General features: G+C 38.1%; 1 protein-coding gene across 3 annotated transcripts in view; it reads right to left on the bottom strand.

Annotated features, from left to right (window-relative positions):
* The window catches only part of ERCC6 (ERCC excision repair 6, chromatin remodeling factor), a 73,706-nt gene that overhangs the window by 21,432 nt on the left and 25,388 nt on the right, over positions 1–26,886 (bottom strand). For 2 of the 3 annotated variants that reach the window (XM_025989770.2, XM_072739290.1), the window contains exons 6-9: positions 22,686–22,811; positions 17,357–17,515; positions 10,189–10,324; positions 157–327 (exon numbers count right to left, since the gene is read on the bottom strand). In XM_025989770.2, coding sequence (XP_025845555.2) covers positions 157–327; positions 10,189–10,324; positions 17,357–17,515; positions 22,686–22,811 — 592 coding nt within the window. The remainder of the gene's footprint in view (positions 1–156; positions 328–10,188; positions 10,325–17,356; positions 17,516–22,685; positions 22,812–26,886) is intronic. The other variant, XM_025989777.2, reaches the window with a different exon arrangement.

Below are 26,886 nucleotides of genomic sequence, written 5' to 3' on the forward strand. Positions count from 1 at the left end.
GTACAAGAGTAAAGAACTTTCTGCATTAAGGCAAAACATGTATTTCAAACTCCTTATGCAAAGGCACAAGAATCAGTAAATGTGTTACTAAAAGCAGAGTTTATTCTCAAGTATCATTTTCCACGTGGAAATCTCCCTTGTTACAAAAGGCCATACCTGTTTGCAAGCAAGGGTGACAGCAGCATTTGGATTTCGAATTTTGTGTCCCTCGTCCAAGATCACATAGTGCCAGTCATGCCTGCTAATGTCATCTTGCATCAGCCGAATGTAAGAGTAAGAAGTGATCAAAATGCCATGACAATGAGCAATATCTCGAATTAGTTTCTCCTAAAATCATGATAAAATAGTAAAGGCAGTTTTAAAGAAGTTCATTTAAATGAACTAAATGAGCAGAATTCTTTAAACGGCAATCTTTCAATGATGTAATGTAATGCATTTTTAAGATACGTATACAAACATAATACATAAAATTACAAGTCTACACTATCAGCACTGGAAGTTCACTTTATGTTTCATTAATCTGTAACTGGTAAACACGGACTACAGTATCTACTGTTAAAGGCAGGGGGAACCTCAAAAGAAAACCAGAAAAAGTTATAATATGTAAACACTTATCCAATATTTATCTTTCTAAAATAACCTGTGTCAATTCTTGTTAAACTTAAAATAACAAGATATATGGGAAGTGATTTTTTTTTTTTTTAGATTTTTATTTATTTATTCATGAATCACACACAGAGTCAGAGACATAGAGGGAGAAGCAGGCTCCCTGTTTGGAACTCGAGCCTGGGTCTCCAGGACCACGCCCTGGGCTGAAGGCGGCGCTAAACCACTGAGCCACGGGGGCTGCCTGGGAAGTGATTATTTTTAAACCAGAAAAGAAAATGAGAGAAAAGCCAGGGAGACAAGAAAGACAAATCTGGGTACTCTATCGATGCAGAACACTAATTCCAAGAGGAAAGAATAGAAAAAGATATAAAAGCAATTTTTTTTTTAAAGACAGAAAAAAGTTCTGAGGAGAAACAAGAGTGTATAGAGCAAAATGTAATGAAGTGTCAGGCAGAAACACTGAAAAGACACCAAGCCCTAGGCATATACCTACTAGAATTCCCAAAGTAAAGAAAATGCTGCAGCTTCTAGTCAGAACAAAACAGAAGAAGAAAAGATTCCCTTCCGAGGAAAAAGACTCCAGACGAGTTGGACATCTCTTCTATTACACTAAAATTGTCAGAAAGCAAAGAGAGAATCTTTCCATAATTCTAGGGGAAAAGCTTTGACCCTGGAGTTCTACACTGATCCAAACCAGCAATCATGCTTGAGAGAAAAAATAAATTCCACCTCCAGACAGGCAAAAAACAGAAAATAAACCAGCAAGAGATAGGCTAGTTACAGAATGCTATATATCCAGCAAGTACAGGGGTGTGGTCACTGAAAGAACACCATCCTTGTCCAAGGGCAGAAGAAAGTGTCTCTGGAACACACAGCATGCTGCAGAACAGTAGACAGCAGCACTCCCTGACTCAGAATGCTCATCACAGAGAGAGCACTCCCAGTAGCTCCCTGAAAAAGGACAGAGGTCCTTCTTACTGAGGAGGAAACTGTAATAATATACCAGGTCACAGAGCTGGTAAGGGATGGAGTCATGATCTGAATGTAGACAGGTAGCCAACTCCAAAGCTAGTCTTAACTAAATATTAGGCATCACTGCCTCATACTTAACAGCGAAAGAAAAAAGAAATTAAGGGAAAATTACATGTAATATGTACATAAGTTCTTAAAATAAATTATAGGTATCTTCTGCTTTTCCAAAGTTCAGTTAGGCCACTTCACTTTTACGGGAAGACCCACATTAGTATTTGTTTTTGCCAACCAAAAGAAAGCCAAAGAGGATTTACTCTTTTATGAAGAAAGGTAAAAGCAAAAATAGCGTTCAGTCTTTGTTTTGAAGAGAGCCATTAGAGAGGCAGCACCCCCCCAGCATGAGAGTGGTGCCACCAAGCTTCTTCCCCAGGAACTACACTTGGCATCTGGGCAGCAAGCGCTGCAGCTTTGAACTGGGTCTGTGAAGCATCTGTGCATTATCCTGATTTATTTTGTGCATGTTAGCAAGATGTGCCCTAAGGTATCAGAAAAGCCTAAGAGAGATTATTATTTGGGTCTAGGAATGCTAAAAAACTTTTCCATATAAACTAACAGTAAGTACTTCTTTACTTGAAGCCATTTCAGTGTATGAAAGGTTTTATAGGAATGCTCTACTTTTGGATAGCAGGGAAACCTGTATTAAAACAGCAAGCAAATATTAAAACATTGTTTTAAATATTAATTAAACCATTAAGAATAAATCTAAAATATAAAAACAGATATATTTTTAAGTGTCACTATAATTCCTGTTTAGTTTAACAAAACCTAGAGCAAGAACAGGAGAAAATAAAAGTGTATTTTTATATTAAATCCCGCCCTGTCCAAAGAGCACAGGTGACAGATACCATCCACTTGCTTGCTTTATTTATTTATTTATTTATTATTTATTTATTTACTTATTCACGAGAGACACAGAGAGAGGCAGAGACACAGGCAGAGGGAGAAGCAGGTTCCATGCAGAGAGCCTGATGTGGGACTTGATCCCGGGTCTCCGGATCACACCCTGGGCCGAAGGCGGCGCTAAACTGCTGAGCCACTGGGGCTGTCCATGTTCGCTTTTTTAAAAACCAGAAAAAGAAAATGTGAACAACCCTGTGAAAGAGAAACAGGATGGATTGGTGAAAAACAAGCCTGTCTACTGATCCATAGCTGCTACTTCAACGTAAATAGGAGACAAGAAATAGACTGTAAAAAAAAAAAAAAAAAAGACTGTAGTATTATCAAAACCACTCTAGGGGAAAAAAGTAATAGAAAATAGAAAAAAAATCAAGAAAAGAGAAAATACAATAAACAGAAAATATGAGAGCTGGTTTCAGACTAAATGTACCAAGAGTCTCCACAATGATAGTGGGTTATTAGCAGCGTAACTTTCCAGTGGGTACACATGGCCAGACTCTTGGATCCAAACAAGACTGGCACTGAAAGGTGAAAATATGGGAATTACCCAAGAAATGAGAACAGAAACAGGGCAGGACTAGAAATACAAATATCAGACAAGAGGAACTGAAGAGAAGAAAAGAGGAATATTTTATATCTTAAATGAGATAACAGACACAGGAGGAGAAGCCACGCACCTTTACCTACCAACAAGCCCCGCAACAAACCAGGGGTGCAAAGCCCTCAGAGCTGTGCTAAGAAGCAAGACATCTACCGCCTGCCAGAGTGTGACAAACCAGTACAGAGAAAATAAGATTAAGGAAAACAAAAGGTCAAAAATTAAGATACAAATGGATGTGAGCACCACCATCCATGAGCTCCTTTTTTAATAGCTATCAGCAAAGTTTCACAGAGAATACTCATTCTTTACACACCACTGAGGCTAAAATCAAACTGAGTGATCAGTAAATGCAATCTGCTAAAAAAGGAAAATGAGAGAATAAGATAAAAACAAAATTTAGTGGACCATAAAAAAAAAAAAAAAACCCCACAAAGCTGGTAGAACTGAAAAAGCAAAAAACAAACCACCTCACTGCAAAAACCAAACCAAAACACACAAACCTCTGTAAGCACAGAATCAGACACACAGCATGAGAATGTCAAAAAGAGCACAACCCAGATGTAGACAATACACAAATGTACATTCTCACAACTACCACCAGTGAGCCAAAAGCCTGAACATTTGGACACAGGACAACTGTTTAAAAAATAAAGCACCAAAATGAACCCAAGAAAAATGAGACAAACTTATCAGACCAATTACTAAAGAACTTGAAGAAGATGGTATGCTCTTCTCACCAAAAGCCAACCAGACCCAAAGGGTTTCCTGAGCAATACAGGAATCCATTCTATTGTTTAAACTATTCCAAAATGCAGGAAAAGACAGGATGTATTTCACTTCATGACTATAAGGCTAGCAAAACCCTGTTTTCCAAAGTAACAGATGCAACACACTTACGCATGTACTCCCTACTAGAGACCTATTACTAATAAAACCTAGCCATATATTGTATCAACCTAATAAGGCTCATCACAGGAATATAAGAATAGCAAAATATCAGGAAACCTAATGTAATAATTCATATAATCATAATTATAAAAATTTTATAAAATTCAACATCTTCAAAAGTGATTTTAATATGCTAATAAACTAGGATTGGAATATTTAATTCAACAGAGTATAAAAGGGTATGACAAGAGCCAAAAAATTTTGAAAGAGAAGAACGAAGAGAGAAAAAAGACTTTCTCATGTCATACTACACTCAAAACTTCCAAGTTCATAAAACTGCTTTAGAGAACAACTATAGTACCTGGCAGGTATTAAAGGTTCAATGGAAGAGCTGTATTATTATTATTATGACTACTACTTCGCCATCCTCCTAGTCAGTTTTCAATATCTGCACAGTACTACACTGAAGAGCATACCTGACTAACCATTTCCCAACTCCGTACTTTATGGTGAATGCAGAGTAAAAACCTCAGGGCTCCCAGCTTTACAAACACACGTAGGTTTCTCCTGGGACTCCCTTCCCTCTGCTTCACCCTGACTACACTGTTACTCTACCACCACCAGCCCTGCCACAGCTACTAGTGCCCAAGAAGAAAAGCAAGTTGTCTCAAGATGCACTGCTCCACCTTGAATGCCTCATCCTGCAGGTCCCGTGACTTTCAGAAGCCAGAGCTGATGCTAATAGCTCCCCTGCATCTAAGTTTTCCATGGAGCCCGTGGACAGGCAGCCGCCACAACTCTACCTTATTTTCTCCTCCAGGAACACAATGGTTATTAGAAGACCCGAGAGGGCAGCAGACCAAAACCAAGAATGTCCGAGCCCAACTGTCCTCTAGGCCTGGAGCTCTACGCATGCACAGAGAGAAGAGGGGGATGAAAACAACTACAAATGCTTGGGGCTTCAAAACCAGCAGAGGTCAAATTACCATCCACATGTATAAAATGTCTACTGGGTGATAGCCAAGCCCTGCAAATGTGGGTCCACCTGCTCAGGACCCTGGAACTCCGGTAACTGCTGGATGCACAGACTCGCCATTGGCCATTCCCTGAAACCCCCCAAAGAATGCCATCCTGACCTGGATTCTGGATGTCACTTCACCACACCTGAACAAACGAGATGCCAAACCTCACAAACACACACCACTGGCGCCAAATTCAACTTCTTTTCCATGTTTAAGGACTGAAGTTTACTTGGAAAATTCTGTAATGTTGAACCATTTCTACCATATTCAGACAGATGGAAGATGATGAATAAGAATCAAAAAGATACTTTTATAAGACTAAGAATTTTTTTTCAAGCATCTCTATTGAAAATTAACTTCCACTTAACAGCCACTGGGCAAAAACACCATCTAAGACTTTGTTTTCACCTGATTCAATCTCAGAATTCTGTAACTGCCTAGACTAGTTTCAATAATGGTGAATTGTTGATTATGGACATCTCTATCCAAATACTTAAGACAAATCATCTCGGGCGGTTTCAAATTAAAAGCTTGTAAAATATGTAACCTCTCCTAGTTTTTGCAATTAATAGGGTACATCTGCAATTAGCCTGACTTACTGAATGCAGTGCTGTTGTCATTAAAAGATGTCTGTGAAAGTGCTGCTGTTATTATGGGGGCTCAGGAGACCAATCCCTCCTAGAGGGCAAACAGTGGACTGGTAGAAAACAACAGCCATAAATCACACTGTCAGGCAGCAGGGAGAGTGGAGAGGAGCACAGGCACATGAAGGCCATTCACGGTAAACACAGCACGGCAGCTTCCCAGGCAGGATTTACTGCACCTGTAATTAATTAAAATTTCCTTCAAGCTAAATCTTTAATAAACAAGGATTTGTGCTGACAATGAAGAAAAAAAGGGCTCCAGCAACATAATTTTACAATATACCTCACAGAACAAACACAACATCTATCATTTCTTGTATCAGGTGTATACACCGTCTCTAAAGTTAATAGGAATTATATCACTTTGTGTTATAATTTGTGTACTTGGAACGGGTCTGAAATATTTAGGATGCTTGAGGGACCATGTGGCCCTTTTCTACTTTTATTTGTTATGTTTTTACCTGACTCCCTTCCAGCTCTTTAAAAAGCCAAGTCCTTTGACTCTAGTGTTCTAGAAAACAGGTCTTTTTAAAGAACTCATAATGGCAGTTTCATCAAGCAGCCATGTTTTCCTGTGTTTTTTTCTTTAATCACACCTTGTGTTTCACAAAAAGAATTTTAACATGCTATTTCATTGTTTCCACCTGGGGCCAAATGCATCTGACTGTGAGAAAAAAGGTCTAGACGTAAATGCCCGCAAACATATTTGATAAAGCAAGTGTGAACCTTTGACCTAGAAAGTATTTATACTGAGTCAGAAATACCAGAGCATCCTTTCTTTTGCCTACTGAGAATAGGTCTACAGCATTCTTTGTTGCTAACAGCAGGAACTACCTGAGTAAATGTTACATGCCAAGGACGACAATACACTTCTCATGCACACCTATTACCCCAACAATTAACAAAACTACCAAAAAATACTCATTTTTTTAGGAGATCAAACTAGATTCACAGAAGCTAAGTGACTTGCCCAAGGTCACAAAGCTGTAAAATGGCAAATCCAAGACTCAAACCCTGGTCTGGTAATGACAAAACCTATGCTTTGGAACCTTTAAGCTATTGTTGTATTTCCCACTCACGCCTCTAAACGCCCCAAGTTTGTCAAAATGAGATAAAATAAAACTCTTTGAATTACCAAAAATATTCCACAGAATTACTGTATCTGTAGGATACAGCAAGAAAAGGTGGGAGAGACAAAGTGAAAACTGTTTCAGAATATAAGCAAGAAATTTCTCATTAAAACAACTTCTAACAAACTAAGTAAAGTGTCCTTAATAATTAAATAAACTTCATAACAGTGCTAAAGATGCCACCATCCACTGTGAGTTATGGGATAAGTATCACAAAACTGCCTTTTATTATCTTTACAAATATTTTCTCTCCCCAAGAAAATGGTTAGCTTTTCAAGGTCAGTTAAAAACATCACATCCATTTTTTCGGAGACTTAACAGCCTCAAATGCAATGTCATGTTTATGGTTACTCAACAAATGTGTGTTAATCAATTCATGTAGCAAATTTCTCTATGTTATAAAAAAGGGATCACAAAACATAATGAGAAAAGGAAAATCTTAGATTGCCATGAAATGAGATTTCAATTGACCATTAAGAGGAGATCCAGAAGACTGAAAATGTCTTTATCTGACTTGATTGTTTGGGTTGAAAAAACTAGCCACATATATTTCTGCATGGTCACTGGGTTTGCATTTGGTAATTCTAAATTATGCTGTCAATCAAAGAGTATTAACAAAGATAATACAGGGTCACATGCGAGAGAGGTGGGAAGCCAAAAGGCAACACAAGGAAGAAGAATGACAGATGTGTTCCATTCAGAAATTGATCATCTGATGTCTGTGCTCTAAGTGAAGATTTTTTTAATTTTCAAAATTATATGTCATATCAGCTACGACAAAGACAATCTATTTGAATAAGCAGAACAACTCTTGAATTACTTTCAAGTTTTCTTTTTTAAGATTTTATTTGTTTGTTTATTTATTTATTTATTTATTGAGAGAGAGAGAGAGCATGCACGCACAAGCAGGAAGGAGGGGCAGAGGGAGACGCAGACTCCCCAGTGAGCTGGAAGCCAGACATGGGATGGGGCTTGATCCCAGGACCCCGAGATTGTGACCAAGCTGAAGGCAAATGCTCAATCAACTAAGCCAGCCAAGCACTCTACTTTTAAGTTTTCTAAAGAGAAATTCGCTTCCATATTTGCTCTAGCACTGAATGTCCCTTATGCCAGAGCACCATTATCTGGACAGGCTAGTGGGCAGAGAAAGCTCCCCCACGAAGAAAAAGAATCTTAGCTGATAAGAAAAAAAAGGAAGTCAGAAATTAGATGCTGGCTTAGGGACCAGCACTGACAGAATGTTTGAACTACGATTAAAAAACGAACTCTACTGCAATCTAACACATTATCTGCAAATCAACAGGTACGCATGGGGTGGTGATGAAGATCTTCACGAACAAATATTAAAAGAAAGGAGCAAAGGTATTTGAATCCAGCAGCTAGAGTTCTGATCTTGGAAGTGTTACTAACAAGGTCTGTGCAAAGGATTTAATGTATTTTCAATGTGTCCTCGATACAAATAATAAACAGATACTAACAATAATAAATAATAAACTATGTTTCTAAGTCAAGAGTATGGTTTGTAAGATGCAAACAAACATCTTTTTGGTTGTTTGCATAACAACTTACAACTTTAGAGATCTGGGATACTTTATAATGGAAAAGAAATGGTAGAGTTAAGGGTCAAAGGAAGAACACAAGTCTACTGCTTTTCCTCAAAAGTTAAATAAGAAACAAGTTAAGGCCCTTGGTAAATGGTAAAGCACCAGAAAAATTATGAACAATCACATGTATGCATGTGTTTGCATGTGCAAAACCACCTCAGAAGATGGAATCACTGCAAACAAAAGTGAAGTATCTATTCTCTAAAGTTCTGCCCTCCAAACAAGGAAGCAAGTCTCACCAACAGAGATATTTCATTTACATGAAGATAGTTCTTCAGGTTATAATAAAAGCGAAAATGCAGATAAGCTATGATAAAGGTGCAAGTGAGTATACACCCTTCAGTAACCCCAAAGAAAATAAAAGGATAAAGAGGAACATACGGAAAATGTGCCTTTTCTTTTCTTTTTTTTTTTATTTTTTGAAAATATACCTTTTAAAGAGAAACATCCACTAATGAATCCTGCAGGATTTTGTAATACAAAACACCAAGAAATGTCAAGAGAGATGGAAATGAATGAAGGCAACAACAACGTTTTATACGGGTGACAAAAAGATAGTTATGACAACTTAGTTTGATAACAATCTAAATGGTTATCTTCATGCTGTTTTGTTTTGATCATGGCATTAACCCTCCTTCATTAATTATTTTAACTCAGTTTTCCATTTATCATTTAAAATTAGGGCAAAGTCAGTTGGTTTTAACAGCAGCTAGTATAGCAAGATTCCATCTCACCAAAACTGAGCTACCAAATTGTATATACTCCTGATTCACTTCTGTCAAAAGCTCCACCTACTCATGATCCTGAACAAAATAGGAGTTTGGAGGAAAGGGGTACTGGGCAAAACTGAAGAGACAATGGAGTTTAGGGGCTCACATGTGTCTAACTCTGTGAGGCAAATACTCAGCTGCTCTTTTGGGTGCACTGCTCTCCTGGGGGTACAGAAGAGTTCACTCAAAAGCTACAAAGACTTGGGAAAGGAAGAACTCATAACTGCCACTTCGTGTCAATAAAGTAACCTGCAAACCCAAGGTGAAGATGTGTAATTAGTAGCTACTCAGCAAATGCTTATGGAGCACTTTACACTGCTTACAGTCTAGATGGTCAGAGCTGAGAACTAAAAAAGCATAATACAAGCTCTCTATGCTACCCATTTGAGCACAAATAAACTTTAATAATGTGACTAAAACTACAAATGAGTGAAGAAATTCAACTCTCAAAATACAGTGATTATGCTTACATGTTAGCTAAGGATTCAGAGAACACAAAGCAATTTAACTAAAAAGCAACAACACAAATTAGGAAATTCTCAAAAGGGCCGGTTATTCTTTGTTCATTAAAAATATGCTGAAAAGCATGTTAACAAATGCATTTGCCAATGAGGAGTTATTATATTACACTTTCTTAAAACTGTGGAAAGCCACTAAAAGCCCGAATCCCACTAGCTAACTATTAAATAAGCCTCCCGTGTATGGTCCCAATCATGCTATCAGGCTTGTGGTGCCCTGTCAGTGCCCAGTTGTGTTTTGCTGGACAACAAACATGTCTTAACAACACTATGAACAGTTAGAATGATAAAGCCTATATTCATAATTGTTCTGAAAATACAGAACTCTAAATTAAACCAGTAACAGTAAGTAAATGCACAAAAGAAATACAGGAACATACATTTGAGCAATACATGGATCAAAGGAAAAACAAATATGTAAAAGAAGTTTAAAACCAAGCAAACTAACTGGTACTGAAGTATTGTAGTGTCACCTTTTTCTGTGTATAGGAGCCAGTTTCATGTAGAATTGCCACTCTGAACGGAGGCCACCAGGTGTGAAATTCCTTCACCCACTGATGCATCACTGTCGTTGGACAGACAATTATAGTCGGACCCAATCCCTTGAACCTGCACCCAAAACATCCAAGAAGAAAACACAACCATGAATGACAGCATATGGATGATTAACCACCAAAGACAAAAAAGGAAACAAATAGATAACAGTTTTAAAAAGAAGAGCTGAGCTATAGAAATTCATTGATATTTTCTTTAAAGAAAAAGCTAGTGAGATTAACACCTAGTAAGTGAAATCTAGAATTAAGTAAAAAATAAATAAGTAAAACAAAAATTACGTAACAAAAATACTTTCCTTTCCTCTTCTATTTCAGGTGAGAGGAGACGTTATGTATCTCTTCAAACACAAGAGAATCTTACAAGTTTTTGCCCACAAGATTTCAGTCAACCTCCCAGCCCTGGGAAGAAATGCTAGAGTGCTCAGGGGTTGAAGGGTTGGCATGCCCATGGCAACATGGATACCAGTAGATGCCAACAACACCTACAGTCTGTCTCCTGACCATTGCAGTCTGCTTTCATAATACTGTGCTGCTCACTTCTCCATGTGATAAACACTCAAATGGAGGGCCATGACAGTGACCACTTCCCCTAGAAAGCCCATGCCAAGAGTGCAGCTGCACTGTTCTTGGGGAAAGCAGCAGAGCACGACAAGGAGCACAAAGCACTACCCAGCGAGAACCTTAACAGCACTCCCAAAGACACATTTATATACCGGGATACCCACTGGAGCATTATCTGCACTGTGGAAAACATGGGCGCCACCTAAACATCCATCAAGACAAGGGATGAACAAACCATTCCATTTCTTTAATTCAGCACAAGCTAGTCATTAGGAGCACTGCCTGGGTCTGAACTCCAGCTCTGCACACATTAACTGCATGATCTTGGGCACAGGTTAAGTAAAACCTTTCTGAACCTCAGTTTCTTAATTTTGAAAGAGGAGTAATAATAGTACTGATCACATAGGGTTAAATGAAGATTTATTCAGTTAATACCTTTAAAGTGCTCAGAACAGTGCCATACCAACAAATATTACAAGGGCTTGTTAAGTAAGATAGAATAACACAGAACCATTAAAGTCACATGAAGAATATTTAAAAACCTGGAAAAATGCTCATAAGAAGTCTTTTAAAAAACAAAATGACTTCTGCATTCACTCCAGCTCACTTTCACATAGAGAGCCAGTAGATTGGTCATGGTGGCCACTTCATCAACATTCATCTCTCCCTCTCTCCTTCCTAACAGAACCACGATTTTGTGCGGGTGTCCCCTCTAGCTTCCCATACATATACTTGATGGGACTCTGACCATTGTGTGGCTGTGGCAAGACAGGAGAAGCAGGAACCCAGGCTCATGCACAGCTGTCAGCACACAGTACCACTCAGCGTTGCTTACACTTCCACTCAGGGCCTGGTAAGACTGGTTTGCTCAGTGTAAGGAAGGATTTCCATTCTAGGCTGGGGGCGGGTTTTCTCTTTCAGTCTCTCCTACCACATATGAACAAGGAAATATAGCCCAGCACCTGCTGGGCAGATGGGCTACAGGGCAAGGAGATCTTATGACTACAAGGAGAACTGACCTTAGGAGAAAACTGAAGTCGCTGGGTCCCTGACGACATCACTGAGCTGCGGATCACACTGTGTCTACTGCCCACCTCCTCTGTATTCCTAAGTGTATCACGTATATTGTGAACATGACTCAAAGTAAGTTTTGCCTACTTGCAGCCCAAATATCTTGATACATTGCACACCAGGGTACTGACTGAATGTGTACCACCCTGCCCTCCTTCCTCCCATTACAGAACAAGTATCCCTTTTCTCGTCTAACTTTTGCCTGTGCCTAGGAGTCCACACCCTACGACATCAAGACTCTCACCACTGTGTCTACTTCATCCTCCGTCCTGCTGGGAATCGGGCGCCAGTTGGTGCACAAAATAAAAATCAAGCCAAAGTCAAACTATGGGAATCTCTTTAGCACTAGACTCACACTCAGCTCGCGCTCCAGGAGGCAGCTTGGAGCCAAGGCTGACTAAGGATGTTGAGGCCTTACCTGTCACTCATTCTGAGGCAGAATCACGGCCACTCTTCCTCCCTCCCTCACCTTTTTCTGCCCAACAACGATGCTGAATATCTGAAGCTAGATGTACACTGCACATACTTTCCTTATGCTATCTCATTAATTCCCATAGTTGTAATTACTCCCTCTACACTGATGACACCAAATCTAGGTCTTCAGTCCATATTTCTTTCCTGAACTCCAAAGTATCACATGCATGGATGTCTAATTGCTGGCTGGTCTCTCCACTTAAATGCTCCCACAGCACCACACATCATCCTCCCCCACCTTGCCCTCCTCCCATGTTTACAAATCCAATAGAAAGAACTGTCACCCACTATCCAGGTGCCCAAATTAGAAATCCATGCTTCATCACTGATCTGTCCTTCTTGTTCTCTACCATACCCAACCTACAGTGAGTTCATGTCATGTCTACCTCCTCTGAAAGGCACCCTGGCTCTCCATCTACACTATTGATACTCCAGTTTTGGCCACTATCACCTCACCAAAGTTGCTGCACTTTTTAGCAGAGACATTTCAAAAAAGCAAAATCTGAATATCTCATCCCTTTGCTTGAAAGACTTTAACATTTGCCCACTGCTCTTGAATAATCTACACACCTTAAGCTGGCCTAGGAGACCATAAGGACTGCCCTCTGCTCACCTCCTCGGCCTCATCTCCCTCACTGCCCCCACTCCAGCATCAGCCTTTGTGGTTCGGCACACCACCTGCCAGCACTATCTTCAGTTCCTACAAAGTGCACGTTCCTCTGATCTCTCCACATCCCCCTTGTCCCTTCTTACCCTCTTTTTTTTTTTTTTTTAAGATTTTATTTATTTATTCATGAGAGACACAGAAAGAGAGAGAGGCAGAGACACAGGCAGAGGGAGAAGCAGGCTCCATGCAGGGAGCCTGATGTGGGACTCGATCCTGGGACTCCAGGATCACGCCTTGGGCCAAAGGCAGGCACTAAACTGCCTAGCCACCCAGGCATTCCCCTTCTTACCCTCTTATCCTAGCTGCCATCTACCTGTGCTTTAGCTCTGGACTTCTTTTACAGTCTTCCTTTATCTCCCCAGATGGGTAATGATCCTTCCTTGGTATAGCAATCCTAGTTAGGACCCCATACTAACCCTACCATAACATGTATTATTTATATTGGAATAGATCCCTCCTAAGCTCCTTGAAGATAGGCCTCTTCTTCAAACGCCTAGCACAGGATGTAATTAATGAATATTGGCTTCATTAAATGAAAACATTTTCTTAAAGGTTAGAAAATATACTGAAATGTTAAAAGAGATTATTTCCAAGTTAGGGAATATGGGTAAATTTCTCTTCTTGATACAGCTCAGTAAATAATTTCTGAGCTTGAAAAAAAAAATTTGTAAGTTAGAGTAAATCACAGTGCTTGAAATATTAAAAATAATCTGCTGCACAACTCAAAACTATCTGTAGTTCTACTATAGAAACAAGCCATAACTGAAAGGCTCACCCTTACATTCCAAAGTGAGAAAATGCCTCCACCCACTTCTAAATCCTCTTACTCTTCAGCTATAGCTGCTGCCCCTGCCCCTTTGCGTCCACACTAAGGGTTCAAGAAGTAGAGGCTTGCAACAGACTTTGACACTTCCCAAAGAATTCCCAAGCCAGGCTCTGTTCCTCACTAAGGGCAGGTCCCATGCAGGCATCCCCTCAAGCTCCCTGGGGAGAGCATGACTCTGTTCTGGCCCCTTCCATGACAATATTCATTTCTAAAAGGATTAAATGCACCAGCTTCTTTATATCCTCCATGTCCCCAAGAGTTACTATCAATATGCACTTAGCAGGGATTAGGAAACAACCAATCAAAACCTGTTTAAAATATTCACAAAGTCACTTTCAAGTAAGCATAAATATATACACACGCTTTACTCAGTTATATAGCATTTTTTTTTCCTTTTTATCACATGCTTTCTGCAAACGGCTATACGGATGACTCACGTTTTGTCATTTAGGGCCAATATTTTATTCTAACTGAACATCTATCTGGCATTATGATGGCCTTTCGTTTCTGCCATTCACCCTCTATTAGAAGACTATGGAGGTTTTCACACTGAGTGGAAAGCCAGGAGCAGACCTAGATTGCTCCTGAACCACAGGAAGGGCAATCAAATCCATTAACAGTCACATCAACTGAACCACCCTTTTCTAACCCTCAAAACCAGTGAGATAAGCATAAGAAATGGCTAAATGTACTAGAGTGATTAGCATCAATTACCAAACTGGCTAAAATTCCTTTCATCTTTGATTATCATTGATTATCTAACAAGTTCAGGACAAGCCCATAGTTCCAATGGTCAAATACTTCAATTTACAGGATGGAAATCTGCTATCCACAGGCTAGAAATTAGCAGGATTTAAAAGGAAAATATTTACCTTTAAAAGTTCATTAACTTTTGCAAGTCATTTATTTGTAACCAGGAATTTACCAAATGATATATAAGACTTTAAAGTATTAACTGCAATCTGAAAGGTCAATAATTTATTTCGTCATCATTAAATTCAGAGGACCTATCAATATAATATGAATGGCCAGGGGACAGAATGAACCAGGAGCACAACGACCAGTGTAAATTTTTACAATTGCATGTAATAAGCTTCTCCCTCTTTTAAAAACAAACACACATGCGAAAACATGAAAAAACCAAACTGAAAAAACCTCTGTACCATGAAATTTCTTCTTGGTATCCCAGAGACTTACACTGTTTCAGTCATCATGGACCATAAAATTGCATCCCAAAGACCATCTCAAGTTAGGGCCCCCCAATCTACAGCTTGAAGAGGTTCAGAGAAAATGTAAATAGCCAAAATGAGTGACTCACAGAGAACTTCATTTGACCATCTATTTTTCTTTAGAATATAAACACAGAGAAGAACTCCAAGCTCATCTAGTTGCAGAGGTGGACACGTTATAAAAATGTGAGAAAAACATGACACAATTTGCTCTGGCACGTGGAAGTGGAGGGGACCAAGCTCCCCAGCACACCTCTGTTCATAAAGAGCCCGGCTGTTTGGCTGACACAGAACTGCATTCTGGGATGCCATATTTCTACCAATACTATTTTAATAAAAACAATCTGGGCTATAGTCCAACATGCCACACTATTTCATTATGGAAAAGAGGATATGAGCTTTGATAGTTAATTGATTACAGCTGCTGCTCATTATTAGCCCTGCCTTCACTCCTAGTAGGATTGCTACCACTCTGGAGAGCATGTTTTAATTTTTAGATCAAAACTACACTGCAGGGATGACTTGAGTTTCGTAGACCCAGAGTATTAGACTCCATACAAGTTTCATGATAATAGGTAGGGAAGGAAAGATAAGAGACAGGAAATAAGAAAATCTGAGAAATCATTTAAGGAAAGAAGGACAGTCCTAAAAACCATCTGGAGCAGCCAGGGGCATTCCAGTTAACCAAAAAGAAACAAACAAAAAACAGCCATATAGAGATGCAAAGCCAAGCCAATCAAAGAGCTTATTTAGAACAGAGAGAGCACTTTTCAAAATATTAAACTAATGACACTAGTAGATATGAAAACACTATATGCTCATTTTCAGCTCTGACTTTTCCCTTGGGCTGGGATGTTTTCATGCTCCCAAGCAAAACATGTAACAGAATTCTAATATATGAAGGAAAACTTCAGCTTCAAAAACATCTGTGTAATAAAAAAATATTTAGTATTTTAAAATCTCCATATGTTTTTTCCCTTTCCTACATCATATAAAATATTCCTACAATATTTTAAAACTTCATATGCTCCTCATGAGAAGTGTGATCTGTTAAATTAATGGAAGGATAAAAACAAAGCACTATTGGAAGATCAAAAAATAAAGTTCTTTACTCAATAGTTTATGGTTTGCATTTGGCTCCATACTAAACGTTTCTCTGAGGATAAACCAGAGTGCAGGACAGTCACTTTCTACAGTTGCTGACATAAGGCACATTGACACCGTGTTAAGGTGTCTCGAAACCCTATTTAGTGAGTATCTGAGGTTGCTACAACAAAACCATCTGGAAAATTTCCTGCTGTTATTCATTAGATAAACCTACTGGAATCCAAGGAGCTCTCAGATTATCTGGGCTCAAGATTAAATACCCTACATAATTTGCCTAGTATTATTTTTACCAATACTGATTTACATAAAGCCAATTTACAGCTTCAGTATTGAAATAAATGCTCACTGTATTTCAAGATAAAATTATTTCAATCCCAACATACTGCATTAACACAGTTTAAATGTTGATTCTTTCTGAATACCACAGCTTTAATAGTTCATTTACATTCCTAAGAAGAATAAAGATCACAATCTAAGCATAATTTTCTGTCATTTTAGGCAGTCATTTATGCTTTGGCTTTACAGTTGATATAAAATTCTTGAAGATTGGGAGAGGGAGAAGAAAGCATAGTGAACAGACAATTTCATGTAAAAAAACCCAACAAACAAACCACTACCACTATCTATAAATGCAATAGCATGTACTGATTATAAAAGAAATTCGGGAGAATGGTTTTTCCAAAGCTCCAACTTTCCCCATGAATAGATGTACTTACTGTAATGCTCACCTGGTCTCCTGCCAGAACAAATATTTTAATGTAAAATTTAATAAATGGAACTAAAGGTATTATGCCCAATTTAAAATTCCATATTGTGTAAACTATTGATATTAACATAATTGAGTTTGTAAACAATCCATTTGTAGAAGCTAACCTTAGACACTGTATTGACCCAAAATATCTAGTGGGGCTCATCTGCAAAATGAAGCATCAATGCCTGGAATTCATTAAAAGTGTTACATGTTTAATTTCTCCTGCCCTACAGCTCCATTGTCTCGTAAAAATTTTCCTTTGATGTCCCCCACTAAAAGAATTAAAGGAATATTGTAATTGAAATGTCATCAATAATTCACAAGACCCTCCTCCACAGCAATACATCTGATGAAATATTAATTGAGCTCCACAGACTGACAGTCTGCAGAGGAGCACTTGCCTGTAATTTGAACCACGAGTCCTGATCTTGCTGTAGCTCAGACCTGCCAAGAAGGCAATTATCTGGATGGTCTTGCCCAATCCCATTTCGTCTCCCAGAATTCCTCCTGCCTGCTGGCAGTGCAATTCCCACAGCCACCTAACACCTGTCTGCTGGTACCTACAACAACAAACACCAACAAGAAAGAGAAAATGGCAAATGGTGGATAATACAGATCATAACAGAAAGTACTCATGAATTAATCATTTGGCTAGGTTCTAGTACCAGTCAGAGAAACACGCCGGATGTGTGTTTTACATGAGTATTATATTTATAAGGTCATACATTTTTTATTATCTAGGCATAAAATCACAAATTTTTCTTTATAGAACACGTTAACACATTTCTAATTAAACTGATAGATGAAGTAATTAGGGACTATTTCATTTCTTTTTCAACATTAGAAATAGCTTAGTAAACAAGCATAAATTATCTTTTATTCAGTATCTTTCCAGAAAAATATCTCAAATATTTTTAGTTACATAAAGTTCCAATAATTTTTCTATAAAAAAGAGGCATTAACTTTTACTTTTTCTATCTGAACAGCATCAAAAAGCAAGACCGAGAACAGAACAATTCATAGCATATACTGTTGAAAAGTCACTTGATAATTACATTATCTTTTTATAGGAAATATTTAATTGAATTTTAAAGCCATAAATAAATCTGAATAAAAGGACTGCTCACAAAATTAGTACATGATGGATGATTCTCTCATATTATTAGCAGATGCAAAAAAGAATAGTTTAAAGACTCAATAAGGGATCCCTGGGTGGCGCAGCGGTTTGGCACCTGCCTTTGGCCCAGGGCACGATCCTGGAGACCCGGGATCGAATCCCACATCGGGCTCCCGGTGCATGGAGCCTGCTTCTCCCTCTGCCTGTGTCTCTGCCTCTCTCCCTCTCTCTCTCTCTCTCTGTGACTATCATAAATAAATAAAAAAATAAAAAATAAAAATAAAAAAAAAGACTCAATAATACAAAAAGTCTTTTTAACATTTTAAAGCAGAATTTGATTCATAAATACAAATTATCATTATCATAAATATGAAAAAATCAGAGCTATTACAATTTTAAATAAGGAGTACAAGACAAAGAAAAAAATTATGTTCTCAAAAAACGGTATTTTCCTTTCTCCATCAATGGTATATTTAATCTACAATCTAAAAAATGAAGCTTAAAAAAAGGAACAATGCAAGAAGCATTTCAGAAAGTAAAGGAAAGGCAACATGATAGAATGGTATAAAAATTATATGCCAAGTTTAAAAACAAATCTAAGGCAAAAACTATTTAAAAGACAATGAAGTCTAAAGTTTTGTTTTGTTTTTTCCAAAGAAAATACCAGGGCTGATGAGCTTCCCACCTTATACACAGGTGGTTTTGTTGTTGGTTTACTGGCCCAATATTTACTTCATTCAGTATGTGTGGTGTATATACCTAAAGTCTCATTGTGGATTCTAGTCTTTGTTGAGCTAGTTTTATTTAATATCTTAATTATGTATTATAATTAACTTTTCCCCCAGTAGTTTGCAAATCGATTCCAAAAGCTTACCTCTAGCTGTTGCTGTTACTATCATATAAGGGAAACTTTGAGAATGTTGCTGCTTATTAAGTTTGCTAATATACACACTGAATATGCACCCTGAAGAAGAGGATTAAAAATTAAAACACAGTAAAGTCTAGTATCGATAAAAGATCATTAAATTTAGGAAGGACAAGCTCTATTAACATGGTATGTAATCAAAGAATAATGGCTACCAACTCCTTAAGAAGCCAACTGCTGTGAAGACAGCTGGCCAGGTGGTTTGGACATAGCCTCACAACCACCCTGCATAATCAACCCATTATATAGTAAGGATATGAAAGCACAGAGAGGTTAAGTAACTTGCCAAAGGTTACACTGCTAGGAAAAAAATGAGCAAGCCAGAACCGAAATCCAGAAACTCTTCTAAAATGACTCCACTTTGGAGATAATCTTGACCAGCAGTTCTCCATGGGGAGTTATTTTGCTCCCCAGGGGACCGTTGGCAATCCCTAGATTGTCATTTTCGGTTGTTACAACTGGCAAAGTACAATTATAATCTAGTAGGCAGAGTCCAGAGCTGCTGTTCAACATCCTACAATGCACAGAATGAGTAATCCTTACAACAAAAGAACCATTCTGTCCAAATTGTCAGTTGTGCTGAAAGGAGAAGCCCTGATGTAGAATAAAAGCTGATTGTGAACCACTACACTGGACCAAGCTCAGCTGTGAATAAAGAGGTAGTTCAAAAAACTGTTAAATGATCAGAAGCACTTAGATACCAGTTAATCAACCTCCTTTTACCGAGGTGGAGAACAACTACAGGACCAGCTCCTCCAGGCAGAGTAGGGACCAAAATTTCCCAGTGACCATTCCAGTGTTTCACCCACTATACCACACCACCTCCTCCCAACATGGGTCCAACAGCTTTCTCTGTCTGGAGCTAATCAACTCAAGGTGGGGAAAATCTAGAGCAGCACTTGAGAAGTCATCAAAGGAATAAAAAGTGGCAACCTGCACAGTATCCCAAAGAGAGTTTGGGAGAGCATTAAGACAGCTGCATCCTATGTCATCCAGAAGAGGCAATAATAGCATGATGGGTGTTTTCTCATCTACAGATGTAATCTCCAAGGGCATAAACATAACATGTTTATAAAATTATTAACACTAAAGAAACGTTTTAAGAGAAAAATATCTACTAGGTGGCCCTGTAAGTCACATTACTACATGGAAATCCCCAACAACTGGGACACTGTGCAAAGATGGCAAAGAGTGGCTCTTTCTACAAAGGCCATCAGAACTGCACTAGCATACTGGCTGGTAGGCATGTATCACTGGATGAGGAGGAGTTAGGGGGTCTGGGTTCTGGTTTCAGCAGTACCACTAACTGACTTAGGTTTTGTTGCTTTAATTTCCTAATAAATGCTGTAAATAATTACATACTTTAAAGCGGGTTACAGAATTGTTTCCAGAACTTTTTTTTTTTTTACAAACTATTGTACAATAGTAAAAACTGATTATACACTGCTTCCCCCATGAGACTGAAGTATCACAAAGTAACCACAGATAATTGGTGTATCTTGGCATTGTCACGCTAACCCAAGAAATTACACTTGTTAGTGTGGCTAAAAGTAAGGTCAAAAGATTGAAGTTTGTCATTTGATTGCTAAATGATCCAGACAAATGCATTTGCTGGGCAAACTTTCAAAATAGAACTTTTAAAGTTAAACATCATCTTGCAGAAAATAGCACTTAAATGGATAATTGTACCTTCTGAGTCCCTTGTGTACAACTATACCCTGTTAATTTAATTCCACAGAGTGCAGTAAATAGAGCAAAAATATATCTATGGCTTAAAATTAAACTGGCCTGGCTAAAACTTAATCATAAAAGAAAAATGGAGACTTATCACCCCATTAATTTTTTTCATACAGAAAAGGAACAGAAGTTAGTAATACTTAGGAAATATTAAAAAACCTGTTTTTGAGAAATGAGAACAAAATACTTTCCAAAAATGTGCAATTAAGACTCATTAAAATAAATAAACATGTATTTACATTAACTACTATAAGGTTAATAGTCAATACACCGAATACTATATACTCTTAGTAAGCAAAGTTTGGTTCTAGTAACCGTGAAATTTTTTAAGCAAAAATCTCACACACAGCAATGCACATTCAATTTAACTCTTGAGGATAATTGCCAACTCATTATATATGCAGAAATATTCTTCTTTGTTAAGTCGATTTAATTTATAATTTGGGTATTTCTTTTGCTAGAACAACACTGATACCATTTGGCCTGTTCCTTAATAAGAAATCACTTTAAAGAAGATAAAAAGAGTTGTCAATAAATGTTGTTTGCATACCCTTCCATAGTTAATTCTCATCTGGGAGAGGCAATAAACAAAGTAGCCACCCCTCTGGACTACAAAATGATTTGTCTACAAAAATTACTAGTGACTCAGATTTGAATTTCTACATAGGTCGGCTCTGTCCAGTTATGGCAATCCAACCAAGACACTTCACATCTTTAGGATTTCAGCTTTCCTATATATTCAGTGGGATAAAATAACTACTCCCAATTCCTTTTGCTCACCCTCCCCTCACTGAGATAAAAATTAGAACTATAATATATGCCCTTTGAGAGGAAATATAAAAAGCATGGTTTTTTTGTTTGTTTTGTTTTTATTCAGAGAGAGAGAGAGAGAGAGGCCGAGACACAGGCAGAGGGAGAAGCAGGCTCCATGCAGGGAGCCCGATGTGGGACTTGATCCTGGGTCTCCAGAATCACACCCCAGGCTGCAGGCAGCGCTAAACCGCTGCGCCACCAGGGCTGCCCAAAGCATGTTATTTTAAAATAGACATCTTGCACGAGTTTAAGGCATGGCAGACACCCAACTCTATGAAGGAGATTAAACATAATTGTCTCAAAGAAAGTTCACATCCTGCACCAACTACCAAGTGATGCTACTAAACAGAAAATAGCTACTGAATGGTTTAACTTCCTATACGTATCAAGAAGCCTTCCTAAAGTATCTTGTTAAGTAAATCCCAAATGTGGCTCAGCATGTATGTTCACCATGGGAGACTGGCCTGGGCCATGGAGCCTACAGGCATCTAATACACAGCTTCTGGTTATCTGGAACACTAGGCTACTCCATATAAGAAACACAGTTCCAAGTAGCAACTTAATGCTGAAGGTGTTTGCCTAGATCTTCTCTTTTGACATTAGAACAACATCTACATAAAATATTTAGATGCACATTTAGTCAGCTCAAAAGTATTATACCCTTAAGTACAATATAAAAAACTCAAACTATTCTCAATAGTTTTTATTTCTCCACAGAAGTAAAAAAACATAAACAAACAAAAAAAAACCCAATATTGATTTTAATATACAACTCTTCTTACTTACTTACTTCATCTGACTTAAGAAATTAGAGGTTTGGTCCCTTAAAATTACTAAGAACAAAAAAATTAATTCAGTGTAGATGGCTTTTAAATGTGTTGCTTTTTGCCTGCTGAGACAAGTCCACACAGATCCACCAGCTTACAAACATGCCCCATGCGCACTTCAGTCAATTTATTATCATCTACTTCTAATGAGCAGCACGTGGCTAAAATTTCATTTGATGGTATCTGTATTTGAAATAAACTGCTGCAAGGACCTTAAGGGACCGCAGGTTACTACTGTGTCATATCTAAAATATTAATTTGTACACAATGGCTTGATGACAGATATAAAGGAAAGAACACATGGCACATACTTAAAAAGCTTTCTGAACAGAAAACCCGGCATTTTAAAATCGTCAAACTCAGCATCGCTCTCCTCAGAATCATCTTCGAGCTTCAGACACTTCTCTTTGTCCTGCAGCCTCAGCTTATTCCATTTCCTACCACGAAAATAAAAACCATGTTTCCATTATTTTGGTTAAAAGACAGGTTAAAATATATTTCTAAATAATGTACAGGAAAAAGAGGGAAATCAGAATGGTCTTTTAGCTTTCTGCTACACCATCATTACCCAAAACATTGATATTCAAAGAAAAATAATTCTCTTTTCCTTCCTTCTCAATTCAATTTTTTATTTATTTATTTATTTATTTATTTATTTATTTATTTATTTATTTATTTATTTATTTATAGATTTACTTTTTATTGGTGCTCAATTTGCCAACATACAGAATAACACCCAGTGCTCATCCCATCAAGTGCCCCCCTCAGTGCCCATCACCCAGTCACCCCCACCCTCCTCCCACCTCCCCTTCTACCACCCCTAGTTCGTTTCCCAGAGTTAGGAATCTCTCATTTTCTGTCTCCCTTTCTGATATTTTCCACTCATTTTTTCTCCTTTCCCCTTTATTCCCTTTCACTATTTTTTATATTCCCCAAATGAATGAGACCATATAATGTTTGTCCTTCTCCGATTGACTTACTTCACTCAGCATAATACCCTCCAGTTCCATCCATGTCGAAGCAAATGGTGGGTATTTGTCGTTTCTCTCAATTCAATTCTTATTTGAATTATTACAGCTACTTTAGAAATATTTCTGTAAGGTCTCATTTCATTACCAAAACTACTTGTGCCTCTTCTGGCATATCCTGTGGGGAAATTTCTCTGCTACTTCCTAAGATATATGAACTTAATTCTAGAAAAGACTCAGTGAAAACTTCAATATAAGTATCTCCAAAATGGCAGTATAACAAAAACAGATTTATAATTATTATTTCTGTGCAAAAGATATGATGGTCATAGCATAAGCGAGCATAGTATCCTGAACACAAAGCCAATTTGGGGTCAAAATTCCTATGTATCAGATTAACATATTGTTTACTTAAGTGGGGGGCATCAATAATACCAAAAGACTGCTAAAGTAAACAACTTAGGAAAAACTGTGTTCACTAAATAAAACCTAAACTATAAACTTAGTAATATGATGCTTTTCAAGTATAAAATGAGTGTTTATATCTCAGAGGGGTGATGCCATGTATGTATACCAGAAGAAATGTCTGAAGATCTGAAAGTTTTAACAACACACTAAGGTTGTTGGGAAGGTGCAGTCATTTAACCAGACTAATTCTGTATTTAAATAACTATAATGGACACTGGTGTCATGAGTTTGTGTGTATGTATACACACACACACACACACACACACACACAAAACTCAACAGTCTCACATTCTATTCACTTCCAAAATAAAAGAATGACCTTTCTCAGTATGCACACAGCTCACAATGGGAATTTCACAAAATGCTGGGAATGGAATAAAGCAATACAGATAAACACCTTCAAAGTAAAAAGCTCCCAGGAAGGGAATGAGAACAGCAGCTTGTATAAGAAGACATTTATCAATCATCGATTATGTAAGAATACAAAGAGAATGTATGGGGGAAGGTGAATGAGCACATGGAAGGATAATATCACACACACTGACCAGTTAGACCAATGGTATTTTCCAGTATCAACCACCGCCAAATATTAAGACCAAAAGGCAACCCCATCCAGGTAGCTGCTGGAGGCCCTTAAAGCACATTCTCTGATAAAGTCTTGCCTTTGTTGAGTATGTCAACTCTTCAAGAAACAAAAGGAAGGGCTATCTGAAATTTAACTGTGATCAGTAAGGAAGAAGTAGCTGGTGATCTGAAGCGGCTTCTTAGGGTACTAAGAGTGCCTATAAATAAGCCCTGTTGGTAATTTCCAAATAGCAAATATAAGAGGCAGTATATAGCCAAGCCTAAGAAAATAGCTGTCATATAACCATGAGATACTCTTTTTATATAAAATATTTGATGACATTTTTGTGCTTAACTTCTAAAGGCATCTCTTCCTCTCTTATTTTTCTTTCTTAAAAATTATCTTCATGCAATTGATGAAATTAAGTACCTCTCGGTGGCTCTGTCTGCTATTCTTTTGAGTTTCATATTATCTACAAATTTAGTTAAGTGCAATGGTATACAGCAGTGGTTCTCAACCAAGAGCAATCTGGCCATCCTCCCTGCCCCTACAGAGTAATTTGACAATGTCTAGAGACATATTTGGTCATTACAACTGCTGTGGGGAGGGAGATATACTACTACTAGCATCTAGCAGGTGGAGACCAGGGGTGCTACTAAACATCTGACAACGTACAAGCCAGTCCTCCACAACAAAATGTTACCCAGTCTCAAATGTCAATAGTGCCAAGGCTGAAAAAAACCCTGGTATATAAGTATATCCACTACTGGAACTTAGAAACCAAAATGATGAACATATATTTTCCTGGTGTATATATCTGGATTCTTGTTACCTACTATCTGAAATTGAGTAAGCAAGCAATTTCACATAATGAGATATTCCTCAGTATCCAAATTCCTTACAATCAGAACTCAAAACCAAAACCAGAACTACAAAACAACCGATACCTGTATTTAGTAAACTTATGAATAATACAAAACTCAGAAGAATCACAAAAACTACCATATCCCCTTAAAAATACTCCATTCTGCAATTATACAAAGATAATTTTACAGGAAGAAAAAGGAAAACACCACAAGATACTGGTTTTAAAAGTCTGGCATAAGGTCACTAAATATTTTACATAAAGAGTATCACATATTAAACTCCATTGACAGATGATAGCTATTTCCTCAGACTCAGCCAGTAAGTCTTTGTGGCTCTTCAATTTCCCACTGCATCACTCTGCGTCAACAGGGTTTCATCCTCCTCTTTCTCCTCCCTCCTAAAATGTATAGGCGTTATGTCACCACAGAACACAGCACCTAGGAAACCACAAAAGCCACTACAGAAATGATTGCATTCCAGGGACTTCCGCTTCATAAAGATGAAAAGAGCTGAATATTTATTCAGTTTGGCTAAAGGATGACTAAAGGTGGTAGGGAAAAATCATTATTGCCTACAAACATTTGTACCATTGTTAAGACAAATTGCCCCAGTAGAATCATATACACATATTAAAGACAGTAAATACCAACGTTATAAAACCACATGCGTATGTGGCTCAGGCTAAAAGATCCTTCTGTTATATAAAGCAGTAATTCCTCATGTGGCCTGTAGCCAAAATAGACCTCGGACCATCTAACCAATGCCCAATGAAGCAGTGCAGGACCAAGTGCCAATGGACAAGAACGCCGCGGCAGACTAGAGAGGCAGAGGAGTGCCAGATTCACCTGAATTGAGAGAAACAGATGCCTTTCCCATCCTAGATGCCATCAAGGGTCTTTAAGTTGCTCTCTTTTGTGTGCTTAACCTGCTTGTCCTGCAGCCTGGCAGGCTGAGCAATCTGTCTGGCCAGCAGGTGTAAAGGGATCTCCGTGCTATGAATAAACTGGGTTTGACGCATGGAATAAGCACAAACCAAAATACAAAAGTGCACCCAGATGGTCTAGAATCAAATCCTGACTGCAATTTATCAGTTCTTTAACCCTCAGCAAGTCACTTAACCTCTGCAGCACCTACCTTTCCTCAAGTGTGAGGTGAGGAGAACAATGGTGTCTACCCACTTCCCTAGATTTAGGGAAGATTAAATAAGGTGCCACATGTAAAGCACTTAGCATAAGCCTAGAATATAAGTACTTAACAAATAAATACACTGTTATACGTAATCATGTCTGCTTACTGAAATCCTCACACAAACCTGCATGCAATCCCCAGAGGCCAGTATATTACTACATTCGTGTACAGAGAAGAAGTGGAGGCAATATATAGTACAATACAATCCGCTTGTGATAATGCAACACGCTGCAAGGGTTTAACAGAACTACCTAAATATGTACATTTGAACAAAAACCATGTTTGTGAATCAAACGGATGCTCAGAAAATTATGATGACTAACATGATCACCATGAGTAAACACAACTACCCATCAGAAGGTATCTACTGGAATACCTTGATTTTAAAATTCTGTGATAGATGTGTATGCAGGGAGCTGTCATAAAATATGGCTGCTTTCTGTATAAGAGTAACAA

Source organism: Vulpes vulpes, chromosome 15 (genome assembly GCF_048418805.1).
Source record: "Vulpes vulpes isolate BD-2025 chromosome 15, VulVul3, whole genome shotgun sequence".
Taxonomy (NCBI): Eukaryota; Metazoa; Chordata; class Mammalia; order Carnivora; family Canidae; genus Vulpes; species Vulpes vulpes.